The sequence below is a fragment of the Primulina eburnea genome, chromosome 3 (genome assembly GCF_022965805.1).
Source record: "Primulina eburnea isolate SZY01 chromosome 3, ASM2296580v1, whole genome shotgun sequence".
Taxonomy (NCBI): Eukaryota; Viridiplantae; Streptophyta; class Magnoliopsida; order Lamiales; family Gesneriaceae; genus Primulina; species Primulina eburnea.
The window spans coordinates 50,556,135-50,577,710 of NC_133103.1; the positions used below are offsets into that span (position 1 = coordinate 50,556,135).

Sequence of the window (21,576 nt, forward strand, 5' to 3'; positions counted from 1 at the left end):
ACTCAACACACCTGCACCGTTAATAGCAAATACATATACATAGCACACAACAGTGAAAAACATCATACTCAACATACCTTTCATGAACTTTAAAACGTAACATAAACGTGTCGTGTAAAACCATGACGTGTCAAAACAGCTCATCGTTAATCATCTTTATCATTCATCATTCATCGTTTATCATTCATCGTTTGTCATTTATCATTTCCTTTGGTGAATTCAGTTCATTAGAGGTGACTATCGTACATCATCATTTACGATGGATCCATCATACATAGAACCGCGGTACCGGGCGGCTGTCGGACATCAGTGACAGGATTACCATTTTGCCCTTATAAAATTCGATAGCCACTGTGCCTAGGCCTCATCATCATCATCATTTACATATACATCTTAAACATTTACATATAATTCGATAGCCACAACTAATTCCCGTCATTCAAAACATTATCATTTTCATCACTTATAAAAATTATGCATCAATGCAATTTTTCTTAAATCCAAGCATGCGACGTATATCTTCATAAAATCTTAAAATCGTGATCATGATGCATAAACATTTAAAACATCATAAATTTGTGCTCAGGGCGCTGCCACGACCAAAATCTCACCCCGGGTGCAAAATGACCATTTTGCCCTTGGAAACCCAAAAATTCTCGTTTCAACCCTGGACCTCTAAAATTGACCCGAAGCTTACCAAACTCCTTAAAATGTCCCAAAACATTTTTATAAGCGTTCTTAGACGTAAACTCGAGCCCATACTACAATTTAATCGATTCGTTTTTAAATTTGGACCGGGGTCCCGGTTTTAACCCGAATCGACTCGAAACTATACCAAATTTTTCCCAACCTTTTTACCATCCTTAAAAACACTAAAATGTTCCTAAAACCATGTCATTAACCCCTAACCACACGGCTGAAATTTCCAGAACTCCACTAACTCTCGGCCACCCCTTTTCTAAAATCCCATTTCAACACATGGCCCCCAATCCCATTACCTTTCGGTCCCCTCCAATCTCCCCACCTGTCCAGCATTTTAATCTCATTCTTAAGGCTCTAAGAGACCTCCTAAACCAAGCTTAGCCGACACATAAAGCTGCCGAGCAAACCAATGTAGAAATGATCGCTTACACCATGGCAACCGAAGACCCTATTCCCTTGGCTCGCAAGTTTCGATCCTAGCAACCCGATGGAATCAACCACTAACCAAGCTCAAGTAGACCACTCTCAGATCCCTCTAGAGCCACAAGAGTGACAACCACGGCCCCATACAACCCATAGCCACCCACATGATCGCTGGCACGCCCGAAGCTCGGCCGAAGCGAAATCACCTAGAACCCGACGGCTACCTGCTCTCATACTCGACTCTAGCATCAAGTTCCTTAAACCGAGACATGGTTCAACCCTCTAGCATCAGCAACCCACAGCCCCTTGCACAGAAATATATGAAACGTGAACAACCATCACAATAATACAATAATTTCATGGAATCGAAAGGTTCTTCATGTACTAGGATAGATCGAAACTTTTCATGCATAAATACAACCACCAGCATATAAAACGTGTAGGATGCAGAAAAAAACGATACAAAGCGTGCCTTAGGTAGTTGATGAACGAAACGAGACGGAGGAGACACCGGGGAAACTTTTCTTGGCAAGAATGGTGAAGAAATCCACTCCTTTCAGCTGCTGGGGGTGAAGCCGAGGGGAGGGGTTCTGAAAACGATGGTGTCGGCTGGTGGAAACTATTAGGTTTAGGTTAAGGTGTGTTTAGGGTAAATTATATAATATAAAAATGGTTAACAAACCAACTAATGGGCTCTTAAATTTATTTTAAAGGTTTAAAAAGATATTTAAGCTCAACAAACTTTAAAGTAGGCCCATTAAATCCAAACACACTCCCGAAAAATATTTCGTGTTGGAAAGATTTTGAAAATATTAGCCGAACCCTTAAAAAGTCACCCGATTCGATAAAATTTGTGTACCGTTAAAAATTAAAATCATGCGGGTAAAAATACCAAGAAAAATACCATTTTTGAAAAGTAGCCTTAAAAACACTTTATATCAGTTAATAAAAATTAATCATTAAATAAAATAATTTCTCTGAAAATTCTCCGGTCTCCGATCCTCGTTCGAACGTGAAATGCACCTAGAAACCTTAATGCGTGAACTTTAAAATAAATCATGAATTAAATCCTAGCATGCATGAATTATGCATAAAATGTATAAAATAGTTAAACACGATTTAATGAAATAAATAAATTCTACCATGCAATAATTATGCATAAAATGCATAAAAATAATTAAACATAATTTAATGAAATAAACAAGCATTTAATGCTTTAAACAATTTAATAAAATATCAAAGAAATTTAATAACTTGCATGCATGTGGTTCACATGGGCCTTCATATTTTTGGGACGTTACAGTATTAGTTCTAAAACAGATTTTCTATAGGGTGTTCGGTGCAAATGAATTTGACTCTTCCTTGACCTTATCCCTGCTGGGTATGACTCTCCACCAGTATGGAAATCGGGTTGAGTTTATCTCATATTTATATTTTGAGATCCTACACTTTCTCTTGGTGGCTCCTGAGAAGATGATCAGGTTATGGAGGGTTGTTCACCTCCTGTTGTGTTCATCTTTAGATCTACGACCTTGAGGTTTGCAAATGATTATGCAAATTCTTGAAAATCCTCGAGACCAATTCTTTCTAAAGTTGTCATCAGATTAATTTCTTTTTCGAGACAGATTTAATTAGATTTATAATTTTTTCTTCTTCAGTTAAAGGTTTTGGCATTACTTTGTCCTTCTATCGTTGATGTAATAAGGGCTCAGTACCAAAAGATGTCGGTAACCTTCCTTCTGAAGTCCTCTTCTAGAACTTGGTTGTTGTTATAGGGTTTGAAGTCTTGTTCGAATATCTTTTAATATTCCAAGAATTTCTTCCTGGTTTTCCAGGATTTTCTCCATATTTTGCGGTACATAATATAACATATTGCCATAATTTTGTATTGTCTTCTGAATTTTTTTAAGATCTCCAGAGAGATTAGAGGAATCTGGTACTATTTCTAAGAACCTATTATTTTGAATCATAAGTTTACCTTAACATTTTGAGAAGTTCCTTTTTGATATATAACATTGGTTAGATTTTCCTGTTTCAAATATTCCAAATTTTTAGAATATTTCTTGCAAAGAATTAATCTCGAATCTAGGTTCGGATTCATGTAATTTGAGAAAATTCTTCTCCTCAATCATTCAATTACTCGGTAATAATAAATTTGTATATTTGAAATACTTTTACCTAGGCTCTGATACCATTTTCGCTCAGAAATTCGATCATTATAATATATAAGGGTGTTTTTGTCAATTTTTTCATTTTGAGAGAGTTTAGGCAAAGTTTTGTAGGTTCAGGGAGTTGCGATAAAATTAAATTTGGGTTTGGAAATTTAATTCTAATTTTTCCTTTCAGTTTTAGTTTATTTTTAAATTTTGTTTTCAAATTGTTGATACGATATTGATTTGGTGTCGACGTGGTTACGATTATCAAAGAGTAAAGAGATGGAGAATAAAATTCCAAAGAATCCAACAAATAAAATAGTTTGGACGAAAAGTGTAAACAGGTGTAAATCCGACGCTCCTTCAGTCAGATTCTAATTCTAAATTTCTCCGGCTTACCTTTGCGATCGATCAATGGCGAATGAAGATGGAGCCAAACCGCTGAAGAAAATGGCGGAAGCCTTCGAAGAGCTAGCAAGTATTTTAAATACAGCCGACCCAGATGGAGAAGAAGCCAGAATTGAATTGGGGACCTTTTCTCGAGCATGTTCTCTCGTTTCCCCTCTTTTCCGCTGCCTTGGCATCGCATTTAAGTTCGCCGAACTCGATTACGTAGCAAAGGTATAGTTTTTCCCGTGTTTGATTGATTGTTTCAAATCTTTTTAATGATTTTTAGGATCATTGTATTTTTTTTTTTTTTGAAATTGTTGATTTGCTGATTGAAAGTTGTGGTCGTTCCGTGGAGGTTGAGAACTGGTGGTGGTGCGGTGGTGAAAATCATAGGATGTAATGGAAATTCATATTTATGTGTATATATTTCAGGTGCATATGAAATTTAGACTAGTTTAAAGTACTTTTATTTCACCTCTTAAATGAATTTCTTTACTTCTCATGGGTACGTGGATTATTAGCAGAAGTATGGTTGATTTGCGGTGGGATTCGGCATCCACACTGCTAAGATACCGAGGCTACGTGTTTTGTTCATGTCATTCCTAATTTTTATGTGTCAAGTATTTGTGAATTTGCTTGTTTTGCATCAATATGTATGTGATTTTGTGTTCTTAATGCCAAGATTTTAGCTCATAATGTGGGATTTCTAAAAATTTCGTGGGAATAGATGTTGATAGTTGCTCAAAAAAAGAGTGGATGCTGCCACACAATTTTGTTTTTGTAGAATCATCAGCAATCCCGTAGCCATGTCATTATGATCCCTTACAAGTTACAACCATTTATCTTGTGTGTAGTGGGACTATGTATAGTCTGTGGTACCCTAAAACTCGAAAATTATGCTAGAAACTCTTGAAAATTTTCAAGTGAATGGCTTCATTTTATAGGCAAGAAGCAAGCCTTTCCTCCAATCCATGTTGAACATCTTCCGATCACCTGTTGGGCAAGAAAGGAGGTGGTTTGTTGGTTAAGCAAGCATGATGATGATACTTCCTATGTATGCATGCATGTGAATATATATATATATATATATATATATATACACTTTAAATATTTGATTTAGTTATTTAAATCTTATTATTTTATATATATATATATATATATATATATATATATATATATATATTTTAATTATTAACACTATGTAATAATAAAATATTACATAAACCTAATTATGGGGTATTACAATCTCCCCATCTTGAAGGAATCTGGTCTCCAGATTCGAATAGCTCTGGGTATTGTTGTCTAACATCCTCTTCTTTCTCCCAAGTGGCTTTCTCAATATTTTGGTTCCTCCAGAGTACTACGAGTTGAACTTGTCTATTGTGAATTTCTTTGATTCTCTGATCAAGTATCCGAACAGGTTGTTCTTCGTATGTCAAATCTCCTTCTAGGGTTACATGTGCAGGGTCCTCTATGGGTGTTGAGTCAGAGAAGCATTTTCTTAATTGGGATACATGAAATAGATTATGTATTCCGGATAGTGTCTTAGGTAGCTGGAGTTGGTAGGCTACAGGTCCTATTCTTTTCAGAATTTCAAAGGGACCTGCAAATCGAGGTTGTAAATTTCCCTTTTTCCCTGTTTTTCGGATTCCTTTCCTGGGAGATATTTTGAGGAATACTTGGATCTACTGCTGCAAATACTAAGTCCTTTCTTCTTTTGTCAGCATAGCTCTTTTGTCGGCTTTGAGCTGATTGTATCCTTTGCTTGATGACTTGTACTTTATCAATTGCCTCTTGTATAATATCTGGCTTTATGGATCGAGTTTTCCCATCTTTGGTGCGCCGCCAGTCTTCAAGATCCCAGTTCAGAGGGGAACGACATTTTCGTCCCTATAAAGCTTCATTAGGAGCCATTTGAATTGTAATCTGGTAGCTGTAGTTATATACAAATTCTATAAGGGGTAGATGATTTTTCCAGTTGTCTCCGAAATCTAAAACACGGGTGCAGAGCATATCTTCCAAAGTCTGGATATTTCTTTTAGATTGTCTTTCTGTCTCAGGGTGAGATGTTGTGCTGAAATTCAACTTTGTCACAAGGCATTTCTGAAGCTTCTTCCACAATCTTCCTTCTTCAATGAGACGGGTACACAAATCCGTTTACGATAGCAAAATATATCCTGAGGGTTGGTGGTGAAATCAGAATCTTGCCCTCCCTTGGTCTCTTTGAGTTTCATTACATTGATCTAGGTCTCTTTGAGCTTCATTACATCGGGATCAAAGTCCTGATTTTGCTTGATTCTGGTGTTGAATTCTGGTTCAACTCTTAGTCCTGCTAGATGGCCACGTGAAAATATGTGTAACAAGTTTTTGACTTGCCTTGCTCAGATCGGTTAGTTTCCTTTCGTCCAAGATGGGTTATACTGGCTCTACTCGAAGCATCTGCCACCACGTTGGCCTTCCCGGGCTTCTAGGAATTCCATCCACCTATGTTGTCTCATATTTAACTTTTTTGAGTAAATAAGTACTTCAAACTCTTGTGGTCAGTATAATGTCAAAGGTCGCACCGTATAAATAATGCTGTCATTTTGCTAGGGCAAATACTATTGCACCCAACTCCAAATCATGAGTCAAATAGTTATTCTTATGAATCTTTAACTTCCTTGAAGCATAGGCAACGATCTTTCCATTTTGCATGAATACGCAGGCCAATCCTTTTTTGGAAGCATCAGTGTAAACCGTAAACCCTTCTGTTCCTTATGGTAGAGTTAAGACTAGTAAGCATTTTTTTTAGTACCTGAAAGATTTATTCGCACATTTGGTTCCATTGAAACGTATTATCTTTGTGAGTAAGTTAGGTTAGTGGAGCTGCAATATTTGCGAAGTCTTGGATGAATTTACGATAGTATCCTGTTAGGCCAAGAAAGCTTCGAACTTCAGTTACATTACATGGTTGCTTCCACTGCATTATTGCATCTATCTTAGTAGGATCTACTTCAAGGCCATTTCCGGAAATTATGTGGCCCAAGAATGTTTGGAGAACTGTCATAAGATGATGAGCATGTTCTTCCTTGCTTGGAGTAAACAAGGATGTCGTCGATTAAAATGACTGCGAATTTGTCTAAATATGGTTGGAAGACTCGATGCATCAGATCCATGAAAGTAGCTGGAACATTTGTCAATCCGAACGGCATCACTAAAAATTCATATTGATCATACCGAGTGTTAAAAGTAGTCTTGGGTATATCCTCTTCTCGGATCCGCATCTGGTAGCATACTTGCCTTAGGTCCAATTTCGAATAAACTTTGGATCCTTGAAGAGCATCGAACAGTTCGTCAATACGCAGCAGTGGATACTTGGTCTTTATAGTGAGATTATTTAGATCTCGATAGTCGATGCATAGTCTTAATGTGCCATCTTTCTTTTTTATGAATAACACCTGGGCTCCCAAGGTGATGAGCTGGGTTGTATGTATTTTCAGTCAATAAGCTCTGTAATTGGATCTTTAATTCTTTTAATTCTACAGGTGCCATTCGGTATGGGATCTTGGACTTGGGCATTGTTCCGGGTGAGAGCTTGATAGAGAACTCAATCTCTCTTTGCTGAGGCAAGGAATTTTTTTCTTACGGAAAAACATCGGGAAAGTTTTGAACAATAGAGATTTCAGATACCTTAAGTTGATCATGTGACTTATTGATCATATAGGCTAGAAATCCATTCCTTCTTTTTTAATGATAGCCTGAGCTTTTTTGGCAACTATTGGTGTTACGAGGAAAGACTCCACCTTGTGGTTTCCAAATTTCGTGTCTCCCAAATTTGTGAGTTTTACTTTTTTGGAATAACAACCTAATTGTGCTTGGTGTCTAAACAACAAGTACATCCCTAATATGACATCCTAACCTTGTATATGAAGCTCAATTAAATCAGCCATATATGTTTCCTCATCAATTTCTAGAGGACAGTCTTTATAGAGAACTTCGCTAAGTAACTTATTTCCCATTGGTAAACTAATTTCCAGGATATATGCTAGTTTTATATATGGTGTCTCTAGATGGTGAACAAAAGCGCTAGGAACAAAAGAGTGTGTCGCTCCAGAGTCAAATAAAACTTTTCCAGTTTTTGAAAGCAGAAGAATTGTATTTTCAACTACACAGTGGGATCGATATTGCCTTCATTTCTTGTGAGTGCAAAAACTCTGGCTGGAATCTTCCGTTTTTGAGTAGTTGGAGCCGGTATATGCTGAGATTCTGGTGGACATTCTTGAATACGATGTTGATCATTTCCACGAACCAAGCATTTCCCATTCTTTCTCCAGCATCTGTCTTCATTGTGATTAGCTAACCCACGGTATCTGCATCTTTTCTTGTTAGCTCCTTCTCGAAAATTTTGTTTTGACGGACCTTCTTTCTTGCCATGCTGAATTTCGTTCTCATATCTTCTCTTCTTTTGGTTGTTTTCGGGGAAATTGGGGTTACAGGATCTTTTTTCTGCTTCTTCTCTTTTAAGGAGTGTTTTAATTTCTGGGTTGACTGCGATATTGTAATCGGTTAGCACTGAGGATAGCGTTGACCAGCGGATTTCTAGTTTTAACCTTTCTACGAACTTTCTTGTCTTCTTGGTTCATCTTCCATAAATTGAGGGGCGTACTGGATTAAGCGGTGAAACTCAGCCTCGTATTGAGCTACTGTCATAGATCCTTGAACCAGATCCATAAACTCCCTTTCTTGAGTGTTTCGTACAACTTGGGTCATATATTTTCCTTCGAATTCTCTTGTGAAGTTCTCCCATGTCCTGGGGTTATTATTTCGGCTCCACTAATGATCTATGACTTTCCATCAGTTGTATGCAACATCCTCGAATTGGTAAGTAGATAAATTTATTTTCTGTTCATCAGAGTAGTTATGAACTAAAAATATCTTCTTGATCTTTGTCAACCAAGACTCAGCTTGGGTTGCATCTGGGGTCCTTTCGAACCTAGAAGGATTGAATCGAAGGAAACGTTCAAAGATCCGATCACCCGCATCCTGGTTTCTTTGTGGATTCTGGCAATATTGAAAGAATTGTTGCATCATCTTGAGCATATGGCGAGGATTCGGTTCTTCTTGTTGTATGTGTTCCTCTCTATGCTGATGATTTTGATATTCTTGGCTCCTTGCATGGTTGCTTCCATTCGAAGATGCCATCAATTTGCTATAATGGATTATTCTCATAATATAAGAACTTGTGCAATAAAACTTTTAAGCTAATCAATAACACATACAATCTTATAATTATCATACTAGAAAAGTAGTCATCATTTACAGAGAAAACTGATAACTACCCGAGAAATTATCATCAAGTCATAAAATTTATACCACATCAAATCTTTCTACTACAACCTATTTATACGAGATATCATCAATTGTGCAAAACAAAATGTGATGATTTAGTGTTTATTTTTTAAATACTAGAACTAAAAACAATACTACTAATAGCCATAGTCTGGTACTACTCTTCAATGGTAACAGTTGACTCGGTGTCGGAAGCCACCTCATCATCTGATATCTCTATAATAACCTCGTTACCAACATTTCCAAACAGAGGTAAAGGATTCTCTCCCCATAAAGGTCCTAGCTGTGCTATCAATGGTGGCTCATCGGGAAACTCCTCCGGGTCGGACTCATACTCACCCTCTGTCAGCCAAGCATCCTCCTCTTAAGCGTGTTTGACTTGGGGTAATTCTGGGACGGGTGACCTCCTGGAAAGTTTTCTAGGGTGCGTATGAGTGAGGACATAAGCACGCTGAAAAGACTCATCTTGGTATAGCGAGGACAGTCGTCGAATTTGGGGCGTTACATAGTCAATATTCTAAACGGCCACCTGACGCCTAGGCAGCGTGTAGACGGTTTTTTATAGCCTATATCTCTAATTCTTCTTCTAATTCGCTGTCATATTTCTCCAACACTTCATTTATATCGATTCAAATATAAAATCTATGATATTAGTTTGAAGTATATATTATGTTACATGTCTTTTTTAAAAAATGTATATATTGATAAACATGATACTAATGCGTTTGAAATATCATGATAAAAAAAATTATAGGTGATGGGCTTTTAATTTCTATTTTTTCCCCAGAGACGTCGCCTTTGTAAAAATCGAGGCGGTGAACGATCACCGAAGGCCTTGACGGCGTCTTTTAGAACAGTGTGTACTAGACAATCTTAGGCGACACCTTTTAGAACATTGTGTATGGTGCATTCACTCACCATACACTTTTGTAATTTTCAAGAAAAGCCATACTTGATAAGCACATTTAAAATATACGTTTTACATTGTTATTTGTGTATTTGAGGCTCTCATAGTAACATGATATCAGGTGGAGGATCTTTCAGAGGCGTCAAAATCAATATCAACTTTACCGGTGATGATGGCTGGTGATATTGAAGCTAATTGTGTAAGGATAGCCGGGAGCCATACGAGGAATCTTCTCAGAGTGAAGCGTGGGATTGACATGGTCAAAGTTTTGTTCGAGCAGATTATTGTTACAGAGTACGTGCGATTCCAGACCCTTTCACCTTATAATTATAATTGCGTCATCATGCTGCTCTTATTTGTCTCGCTCAGACTAGACAGCTTGTGCCTGTGCCTTTGGTGTCACAATGAATATGCTGGTGCTAAAAAAATTGGCTATTCAAAATTACATTGTTTAGTGAAATGCATGATTTCACCACTCGCGAACTTGTTATTTAAATCCTTTTTTCCTTCTAATATTTGCTTCTATCTTATTGCTTGCTCAATAGTTTTTAAAACGAATTTGCTCAATAGTTTTTAAGCTGAGTAATTGCCTTTACCATTTATAGTTCTGGAGTATATATATAACATTAGAGGAGCGAGAGCATAAAGGCATTATTACTGGCTATATAGAGTGAGGTTTTTGAGTTTGTATCGACTTGTAGGATTTTTAACCACCGAAAAGAAAATTGAAGAAATTTTTGTTGATGTACGACCATTCCAAGATTCAACTTGATTGAGAAAAGTGTAATAAAACTAATGGTTATCATAAAGAATTAGGATATGGTAATAAGCGGCACTAACTGTTGGCTTTAAATCCAAATTAATGTAATTAAACTAATGGTTATTTTGCAAATTTTCATGATATGTTAACGACACAAACTGTTGACTTTATATCCGACTTAGGTTATCATAATAAGCGGTTGTATAAAGCATGGAAACTTGTTTTGTCAGGGGAAATTCCCTGAAGGATCCCGCCTCAAAAGCTTATGCACAAGTTTTTGCTCCATATCATGGATGGATGATCAGAAAAGCTGTAGCTGCGGGAATGTATGCGCTTCCCACAAAAGTTCAACTTTTGAAGAAGCTCAATGAAGATGGTGAGCCTCTCTCACGTTTGCTAAGTAACTCAATTACGAGCATAAGTTGGTAACTCGACAGTTGGTAGCTTGATATGGGCTCCCATTGCACTGCATAATACGACTCATGGTTATTATGACTTTCAAATTCAATACCATCTGCTAAATCAAAATTTTCAGTTTATTGCCATCTCTTAGTATGCAAATACACAAAAAGCGATCCAACCCTTGGTACTCGTGATTCCTATAGTGGAAATCAGGATATTAACGAAGTAAGTTGGCTGGTGAACGTTCTGATGTTCAGAACTCGAACAACATTGGAGTCGTATGCAAAAGTATAAATTTGTGCTGAAATGGAAAATGTTCCATTTTCTTTGAACCAGAGTCGAGAAACCAACCAAACTTGTAATCTTTGGATTTTCTTGGATGATTTTTTCTTCTTCTGCTTTGTGTGCTCCTCTATATGTGTAACAGTCGCTGATTAATTTTGATGTAGTGATTAGATATATATGGCTTATTGATGCTAAACAAAGTATTCCATTTATTTTTCATTAGTGATATTTTTTATAATTCAAGAATTATATTCTCTTGTTCAGAAACATCTGCAAGTATTCAGATGAAGAGCTACGTTGCTTCAGTGGCGCCTGTTATATCGTACATCGATCAGCTCTTCATATCGAGAGAACTAGGCATCGACTGGTGAATGTCGCATCCATCTTCGTTGAACCGTCGCGTCACGTATCATCCCATCATTCTCTGTTTTATTCGCTTGTACGTATTTTTACAGCCTGCACTTCTTGAAATTGTACAGTAAGTTACCAGCATTTTTCTCAGGAAAATATGTATAATTCCAGATAGGAACATTATTTTGTTTCTCCTTGTGTTATCGTAACTTTCGATACATGTGGCCTTTTCTATTTTGAAAGTATAGATTTTCCAGATAATTTGTTTTTGTGCTATTTTACTCGAAATATAAATGAGATAACAAATCAAATATTTTGAACGAAAGGATGTGAAACAACACTTCTCCTTCTGCAAATTGGACAATGTGCCATGCAAATGACACGCTTAAAGAATGGCTAGCAGTGAGAATGGTCGAACCACACCTAAACAAGCAACAGAATTTGGGCTCAAATGTTATCTGGAGGAAGCCTTTGGAGAACTTCCTCAAGTGCAACGTGGATGCGGGATTTGACACCGAAAAAAGATCTTTTGCGGTGGGTATGGTGGTCGGGGACTTCAATGGCTCCTTCATAATACGCAAAACGAGCCTGCACCACGGAACTGCACTGGTAAAGGAAGCAGAAGCTCTTGCAATCCATGAGGCTCTATCTTGGATTAAAGGAATGGGCCATGATAAAGTAATAGTGGAATCGGACTCCAAGACATCAGTAGATGCTATCCATTAAGAGGTACCAGACCTCACAGAATTCGGACTCATTACTACAGCTTGTAGAGCGCTTAGCAGAAGCTCGAGCTCGATAAAAATCGATTACATTAGGAGACAAGCAAATAGAGCCGCTCACTCATTAGTCAAAACGACCCTTCAACAAACTTGTTTTGGTATTTCTTACGTAGTTCCTACCTCTATTAGTTCCATCATTATGGATGAATGTTGGGTTCCTAAAGAAGTTCAATAAAATGCAGTTTGAGTTTCAAAAAAAAAAAAAAACTAAAAAATATAAATTGATATATATATATATATATATATATATATATATATATGTATTTATTTATTTTTATGATCTAGACCAAATTAGAAAAATAAAACATATAAATTGGAAACAAAATAAAATAAAATTATAAATGATTATTTTGAATAATTTAAAAATAATTATTAATCTATAATCCTTTAAAATAGGATGAAACGCTTAAAATAAAAGTACTTTTATAATGAAAATAAAAGTATTTTAAGTAAGTTAAATAGGCTTCACCGTTCATGCCAAATATTTTGACCCCTTTCATTTAATAGATATTAGCGTTGCGTTAGCATAATATTTATATATATATAATATTTTTTATTATAATTTTTTAATCATATATTATATATATTAATTAATTTGAATGAGAGGAAAATAACTATAGTATATAAAACATTTGTAAGTATTAAATAAATTGTGTTATTCGATTGTTAAAAAAATTGGAGAGTGAGAAATGTTTATGGAGAGAACTCTCTCTAAAGAATATACGTGGATTTTTATTTTTTTTTTTTATAAAAAAACTTAATCACATACCGCTGGCAATCATAACGGTCTCACGAACTATCTGTAAGACAAGTCAATTATACTGATATTCACAATAAAAAATAATGCTTTTTCATGAATGACCCAAAAAAAATATCCGTCTCACAAAATATGATTCGTAAGACCATCTCACACAAGTTTTTGTTTTATCCTTTAATTATTGCCATAGATTAGAGTTGAATATGTAAACTTACTTTGGTGTCACCGAGCCATATCAAATTCAAATGGTAAAGTGTTTCTAGCTGGTTGCGGCAATTTGAAAATGAAGTAGTATTTTTTTATATAAATAAAATTTATTAAGTTTTGAAATTGAAATGGGTGGAAAGAATATTGAAAAAAGAAACATTGAAAATGATTAGGTGAATGATTAAATGAGAGTTTTAGAATTATAAAAAAGATTCGCCAACGTCTCCAAAATTAGTTAGTCTAGGACGTTTAGCTCATTTAATTTAATCATATAAATATAGATCAATAGATAAATATAATCCTATTTTTGTGGTAGGTTACTTTCTCTCCCAGGTTTAATAAATGTAAAACATAAAAAAAGATTGATGTGTGTATAATTTTGACTTGAGTAAGATTAGGGATGACAATGCAGTGGGACGAGACGAGACGAGACGGGGTGGGAGCGGATTTGGCATCCTCTTCCGCTTCTTGCGACTGATGCGTGTTGACCCGTGGAAGCTTGTCTTAAAATGAGTTTTGATTTTCCCAATCCAAACCACTTAATTTGGTTATCAGGTTGAGCCAACCCGATATGTGCAACATGGGGTTTTTTTAAAAAAATAATATATTTTTAAAAATTATTTATTAAAATATTACAAATTCTAAAATTTTATGAAAATATTACAATCCGGATTTTAAAGTTCCGGATTCTATGTTTTTTTTTTTGAAAAAAAGATGTGAATCCGTGACACTGTCCCGGTCAGAATCCGGGACAGACTATCCCGGATTCTGAATCCGGGACAGCAAGGCCGGGACAGACTGTACCGGATTTCCAATCCGGGACAGCGTGTCACGGATTCAAATGACCCTTTACTCATTTTCATGCCTATAAATTGCACCGAGTATTTGGCGAATTCATCCCATCTTTCAGCTCAAGTTTTCGGTTTCTGCATTCTTCTTGAGCAGTTTTTTTCTCTTCAGTCCGTGTTGTTCTTTTTTTATAAAAATTCAGTGATTCTTTTTATCTTATAAATTGCGTCGATCGTGTGCTTATCGGAATTCATAATTTGATTTGATAGTTTTCTGTCGCATATCAGAATTTGAGGGAATTGCGCCGAATCTCAGTAATTCAGATTTTGATTTGGGAGAATTGTGTTGAGTATCAGAATTTGGGAGAATTGCGCCTGAGTCTAAGTCGAATTTCTGTTTTTTCTTTCTAATTTTTTTTTTGTATATTATTTCTGATAATGTTTGTAATTTTTTGTAGATGTTAAACTCCGGTAGCTGATATAATTACAAATTCCATAATATCTCATTTGAAAAGGTAATTTAATAATTTTTTTATATTAGTTGTATTATTTATGTTGTGTTACTGTAATTATAATTTTTTGGGTTGCATTATATTATTTTTATAATTTTGTTTTATATATATTTTTAATATTAATATAATATTAATTTTGTAATTTTGGTTAGAAATTTTGATTAAATATGTGTACGGCCAATGTCTTTGTAATATATTATTATGTGAAATAAATTATAAATTTGTGATTGTGATTGTGATTGAATAAAATTCTTTGATTCATGAATTTTATGTACTAATTAGATTTTTAAAAAAAAATAAAATTTAATCTATTACTGGAATTTTTCCTTTGGTTCTCGAAATTTTAGGTTTTATGAAAATTGTCATCATTACCAATGAATAATTGTATTCTAGATGTTGTGTTTTATAAGTTTAATTTTTAAAAATAATATAAAAATTCTTATAATTAACATAAAGTATATAATAATAATAATAATTGTATCAAAGAGTTGTAAACAAAGAGAATTTAAGTAAATATATAGATAAAACGTCAAAAGAAATTTCGGGTGTGTTAGGTGACTGTGGGCAAGATTGAGTTAATATTAGGGACTTTTTAACTGTTTAGCGTGTTAATTATAATAACCTAATAAAATAAGATAAGAAGCCTACTTTGTAGGCGTTACATGTATTGTATTTACCTGTTTTTTAAAAAATAATAATAAAATTAATGACTCTTTATAATTATTTCAAAGTTGCACGTTTCGACAGTACATATATTAAATTATCAATAATAATAATAATAATAATAATAATACATTTTTTTTTTCAATGATATATTTTGAATTAATTTATCTAAAAGTATTTTTTTGTAAGTAAATTAAGTTTTAAGGTAACATAAATTTTATATGTAGTAAAACAATTTTGAAAAATATAAATTTACCTTAGTAAATTTTTCATTTGTTTTTGTTTATTATTTTTTTTCCTTTTTAATTTAGTTATATTCTTAATTGTTAAAATTGTTAATTTGAAAAATTAATATATTTGAAAATTGTAATTACACATGTTCAAAAATCTTAATTTTTAATATAAAGCATAACAGTTTTTTTATTATTATAAAAATAAACATTTGTATTACTAAATATAAATTTTAATTAAATTGATTTGATAATATATATTTTAATAATAACACTGATACTCTTGTAAGTGATGCTTGAAATCTTATCTTATATAAAATATATATTTAAATATATGTGTAAGAAACTCATAATTAAATGTTATGATTATATACGTTATGTCATTGTTTTTGGTGCAGACATGGATACTGTGAGAACTTTACTTTACGTAGGTGGCTATGTCATTATTGAAGATGGTAGGGTTGGATATAGTATCCCCGCGACCAGGCCCATTAAAATCCCTCGCTCTACTACACTTTCTCAGTCGGTGAATTATGTGCATCGCAAGCTGGAGATCGACCCATCAAAATTCTGCATCAAATTGTCAAAGAAATATCGTTTAGGCTACTTCATGATCACGAAATATGGTAATGATCACAGATGCATGCCTACTCAAGTCGGTATAGATCACCAAAACCTTGACATATACATGATAGCCAGTACACTTTTGGGAATCGTGCGTTGTGATCCTGCATACGAAATCAAATATGTGCGAGAAATTATTAAAGAAAAATATGGGTATGATATATCGTATGCTACGGCATGGCCGAGTTTGAAACGCGCGGTGGAGGTAGTTTATGACACATGGGAAAGTTCTGTAACTTTGCTTCATAAATATATGGGAGCTTTGTCAAAGTACAATCCAGGAACTGTTGTAGAATAGAAGCATCTTCGACCGTATGTCCATCCACATAAAGTTTTGAACTTTGTGTTTTGGGATTCAAACCATGTATAGATGGTTTTCGACATTGTCGCAACGTAATCAGTATAGACGGTACCCATATGTACACCAAATATAAGCACAAACTACTCATAGCAGTAACATTGGATGCCAATAACCAGGTTTTGCCTCCAGCATTTGCGCTTGTTGATGAAGAAAATTACGAGTCTTGGCATTGGTTCCTCGGTAATGTTGCATGACATGTTACCAGAGAGTGTAGTGGTGTGTGCCTTATATCTGATAGACATGCGGGTATAACAAGTGCAATTCAAGATCTCCCTGACTTCAAGCCTCCTCGTGGTGTTCATCGTCTCTGTTTGAGGCATGTTTGCTCTAATTTCAACAGCAAGGTCAAAAACATTCATTTAAAAGACTTATGTTTGGAAGCAGGGATAAAACACCAAGTTGCAAAATTTAATTCGACAATGGAGGCAATTAGAACAAAAAATGCAGCAGCTTTCACGTATTTGTCAAACATTCCAAAAGAAAAATGGTCATTGGCTCATGATGGTGGATGGCGACGAGGGATAATGACGACGAACATGTCTGAGTGTACTAATGGTGTGTTGAAAGGGGTACGACGTCTTCCAATAACTGCAATTGTGGAGATGACCTTACAGCGTTGCGTGCACTATTTCATTCAACGACGAGCGCGAAGTGATAAGATGCTGAAAAAAAATCAACCATGGACCGACTATGCATACTCTAAATTTGATATGTGGTCAAAAAGTCAATTGAACATCGAGTAGTAAGATTTGACCAAAGGAATAAAACAGCATCCGTCGCGACAGGAGGAAGACCGGGTCATTAACATCACGTACAAGCTGTGAACATTTCTACGCGTGAATGCACATGTGGCAAATTCACAATATTTGAAATTCCTTGTTCACATGTTATATGTGCAGCGAAATGGATTGGTTTGAATCCCGCACAGCTTGTACAACCATGGTTTACATTGAGCGAATTCGTGAACACATATGATGGAAGATTCTACCCTATTCATGATGAACAATATTGGGATGAACCTACATTCCAATTACGACACAATGGTGTTCTTCGACAAAGGAGGCATGCTGGTAGAGATTGCACGACACGCATAAGAAACGAGATGGATCAGCCATCAACGAGGGAGATACAACGTGGGAAGTAAAAGATCTACAATAACATATTGTACCTTATTTTTAAACCATAACATGTGAAGTTATTAATGTAATTACAAAATTGTGTATTAAATTATTGTATTTATTAATAATTTTTGTTCATTGCAGGTAGGTGCAGGTGAGAAGATCGAGTTATGGTGCCAATTAATTATGTTTGTGACGTAGGTTTTACAATTTAGTATTGTATTATTATGACAATTCAGTGTTGTATTGTTATGAAGATTTTTTAATATGTAATTTGTTGACTTATTTGACTTATATTTTTTCATTACTATAAATTTATCCGTAAATTTATTCGTAAAAGAATAATAAATCACAATTAATAAATTCCACAATTTCAAAAACTCAAGAATACAAAAATTGTATACAAATGTTGAAAAAACATGTTGTAGCAACAACTTATAATTAAAATAAGAAAAATTGCAAAACATACAACAATACGATGTAAGTAATTGTGCATATCTAAATAAAAAGTTAATATCGATGGTAACGATGCCCCCAGTGCCACATGGTGGTCTTCTGATTACTCTACGCCTACGACCTAACACTGTACATCATCTCCATGCATACTTGTTTGTGCTGCAGATGTACTGGTATCGGCAATGTTCCCACCAACCTCATACCCTTCTGTATCAGAATATTGTTCAAATGGTATGAACGACGTGTTAAATATAGGCCGACTCTCATTCATACTCGGTCGAAAGTCACTTTGTAAAAATTGTGTAAAACTACCAACAATTGGAGTGTAGTAACCAGCATCATACGATGGAAAGCTTGAAACCACTGGCGGAGTAGTGTATGCCATATTTGAAGATGATGGCCCGGGTTCAAACTCATTTCTTGTCCACATCGGTGGATATTGCACATGAGCTGGGCGTGTCTGTGACATAGATGCATATGTTATGTAACATATATTTAATACAATAAATTATATTTACGTACATATGTAGATAAATTGAATATGTCTTACGATAAAATTTCAGTAGTTTGCATCAACAGGATGATAGCCCATGATGTTCGAAGGTACCACTGGCGGCGAGAGCACTATCTGTGAAATGCGATGATACCAACCAACATAGTGCCACCGTGATGGCGGGTGTACCAGGTATGATATAATCCCCACCAATCACAAAATTATATCTGTTATTCCACATTTCTACAAAATCTGTGTGATATGTCGCCCAATCAAAGCTGTTCCGGCCTTGTCGAGTCAGTTTATGGAAATTGTCGAAGTTAGTAGCAGGTGGCGGAATACCTTGACGCATTCCAAACTGTCGAAGACACCGCTCTGGTCTATGCATCTCAACTATATGAAAATTAATCAATGCGCATGCCGACCGACATAGATGAATTCTGTGTCCATCAAGAATTCTGCCAACCTCCGGGGACTCCATATCATAAACTGTCCATAGAAACTGAAGCAAATAAAATGAAAAAAGATTAACAATTTGATAATATATAACTCAGACTGAATTTGTAAAAAATTTCAAACTCTAAACAAATAATTTATATATCTACCTGCCCTTCTACCATCATGTCAATCATATCTCTCATTATACAGACCGAATGATGGGCATGTGTGCGTCCAAGAAAATCCGCGTCTCCAGCTGCAATTTATAAAAGTACACAATATTTTCATTTAAACAAAATAATAATAATAAACGTTAATTATTTCTTATTAGTACCGTGCGCCGTATGGTGGGAATGGTAGACCATGAAGCATATCTGCAGCATGCTCTTCTGAAATAGATACCTGTTGAGCTCTATCAGGGCAAAGAAGAGTAATTCTATACCACACCCAAATCTGCAATAACATACAACATAAATAGTCAAATCATTAAGAAAAATTAAGTACAACAAATATAGTGATCGTACAAGTGTAAAATTACCTGCAATATCTGAACAGGGCCACACAAATCGATCTTTAATCTCATTGATGTGTCGCACAACTCTATATAAAGATACGCCAACACAGCAGAACCCCAGCTATACGTATTCACTATTTCTATGTCCTCAAAAACTGCAAATACATAAGTTTGACAGTCAGCACCTTCCGAATCCGGAAACATACATCCACCAATGATCATTAATACAACACAACGGGAATATTGTGCAACGTCCTCTTCACTGCTTTGATCATTTATCATATTATTTAGGCAATGGTCTAGCAAAGCGGTCAGATAAAGATGTGCACCTTTAATCTGAGAAGATGTAGGCGTAAAACCCAACCAAGTAGCGCAATGCTGTTGTAAAGTATGTTTGTTGTACGCGGTATCTACACCAGTGATGGGCATGTCATCAATATTCAACCCCCAAATAAGGGCAACGTCCTGTAGTGTGATTGTTGCCTCGCCCACTGTAAGGTGAAATGTGTGTGTCTCACGACGCCATCTCTCAACAATGACTGTAAGGAAATGATTATCATAACATTTAATTGGACCACACTGAATGACACCATAGAAGCCAATGCGTGCAAGACATAGGCGGACACGGAGGTGAATCCCAGCATTAAGCAATCTCCAAAGACATTTGTCAGACCGGCGTGGCGGAATTATTGCATCCATGTTCTCAGCGTTGATATTATTTGATATGTGTCTACCCCGAAAATACAACACATTATCCGTATTTTCAGCCATCTTGCAAACAAAAAATCAATAGTTAACAAATATTATATTTTATATGTTCATGACAAATTAGTAATAAAACTAATTAATGTAAATTAAATAATTTCTTTTAATTATCAAATATAATTCATAAAATGTAACATGTAATTATAATACATACAATATTAATATTTATTAATAAGTATACTAATAATTATAAAAACGTATACATTGGTAATAGTTATTATTATAAGTATTTCAATAATAAAATTACTATTATAAGTAGTACGTGATGAATTCATTAATATTATATAATTAATATTATAATTATTGAAATTAATTAAGTACATTATTATTATTATATTACTTAAAACTACTATAATGCCTTCATAATGTGTTTGGTGATGCAAAAATTCCAAATTCTAGTATTATAATTCCATTAATACAATTAAAATTAAAATTATTATAGTTAACGGACAACAATAAATATAATAAATAAAAAAAATATCATTACTTCTTAATACTTTGAAAAAAAATTCAAATACTTACGCTAATGAAGCTCGGTGATGAAAGAAGAATGCCTGGAAAGAAGGAAGAAGTGCTCCACGATCGGTGATATTATCCGTGAAATAGAAGAGAAGGGGCGATTGAAAATGAGGAGATGTGCGCCTCATTTAAAGAAGGGAAAAGAGAGTCACGGGTGGAGATGGTCACGGACAATGAATCTGTGACCGTCTGTCACGGATTCAGAATCCATGGCAGTTGCCACAGATTCTGAATCCGTGACAGGCTGTCATGGATTCATTGTATCCGTGACTTTTTTTTTCAATTTTTTTTTAAAAATAAAATATGAATCCGTAACCGTGTTTAGCAGATTGTACTAGTTTCATAAAAATTTTCAATCTGCAATATTTTTATAATGCTTTTTTAAATTTATAATATTTTTTTAAAAAAACGTGCAACATGTGGGACATCAAACTACTATAAAATATTAATTAAATACATTTTTGTGAGAAGTTAATTACATTTTTAAAACTATTATATTGAGTAAGTCTCTTATGAAACGATCTTACAAATATTTATTAGTGAGATATGTCAATTTTTCTCATATTTACAATAAAAAATTAATAATTTTAGCAAAAAATTAATATTTCATGGATGATCAAAATAAAATATCTGTCTCGTAAAGTTGAT

At 34.7% G+C, this 21,576-nt stretch overlaps 2 protein-coding genes across 2 annotated transcripts; both read left to right on the forward strand.

Annotated features, from left to right (window-relative positions):
- Positions 1–3,549: 3,549 nt before the first annotated feature.
- Positions 3,550–12,026, forward strand: LOC140827826 (accelerated cell death 11). The gene is made up of 4 exons (XM_073190678.1): positions 3,550–3,899; positions 10,025–10,197; positions 10,894–11,039; positions 11,615–12,026. Exons 1-4 carry the CDS (start codon positions 3,693–3,695, stop codon positions 11,719–11,721), a joined length of 633 nt encoding a protein of 210 aa, XP_073046779.1. The 5' UTR covers positions 3,550–3,692; the 3' UTR covers positions 11,722–12,026.
- A 38-nt stretch (positions 12,027–12,064) lies between these two features.
- Positions 12,065–12,427, forward strand: LOC140827447 (uncharacterized). The gene has a single exon (XM_073190119.1). The coding sequence runs from the start codon at positions 12,065–12,067 to the stop codon at positions 12,425–12,427; it is 363 nt and encodes a 120-aa protein (XP_073046220.1).
- Positions 12,428–21,576: the final 9,149 nt, after the last annotated feature.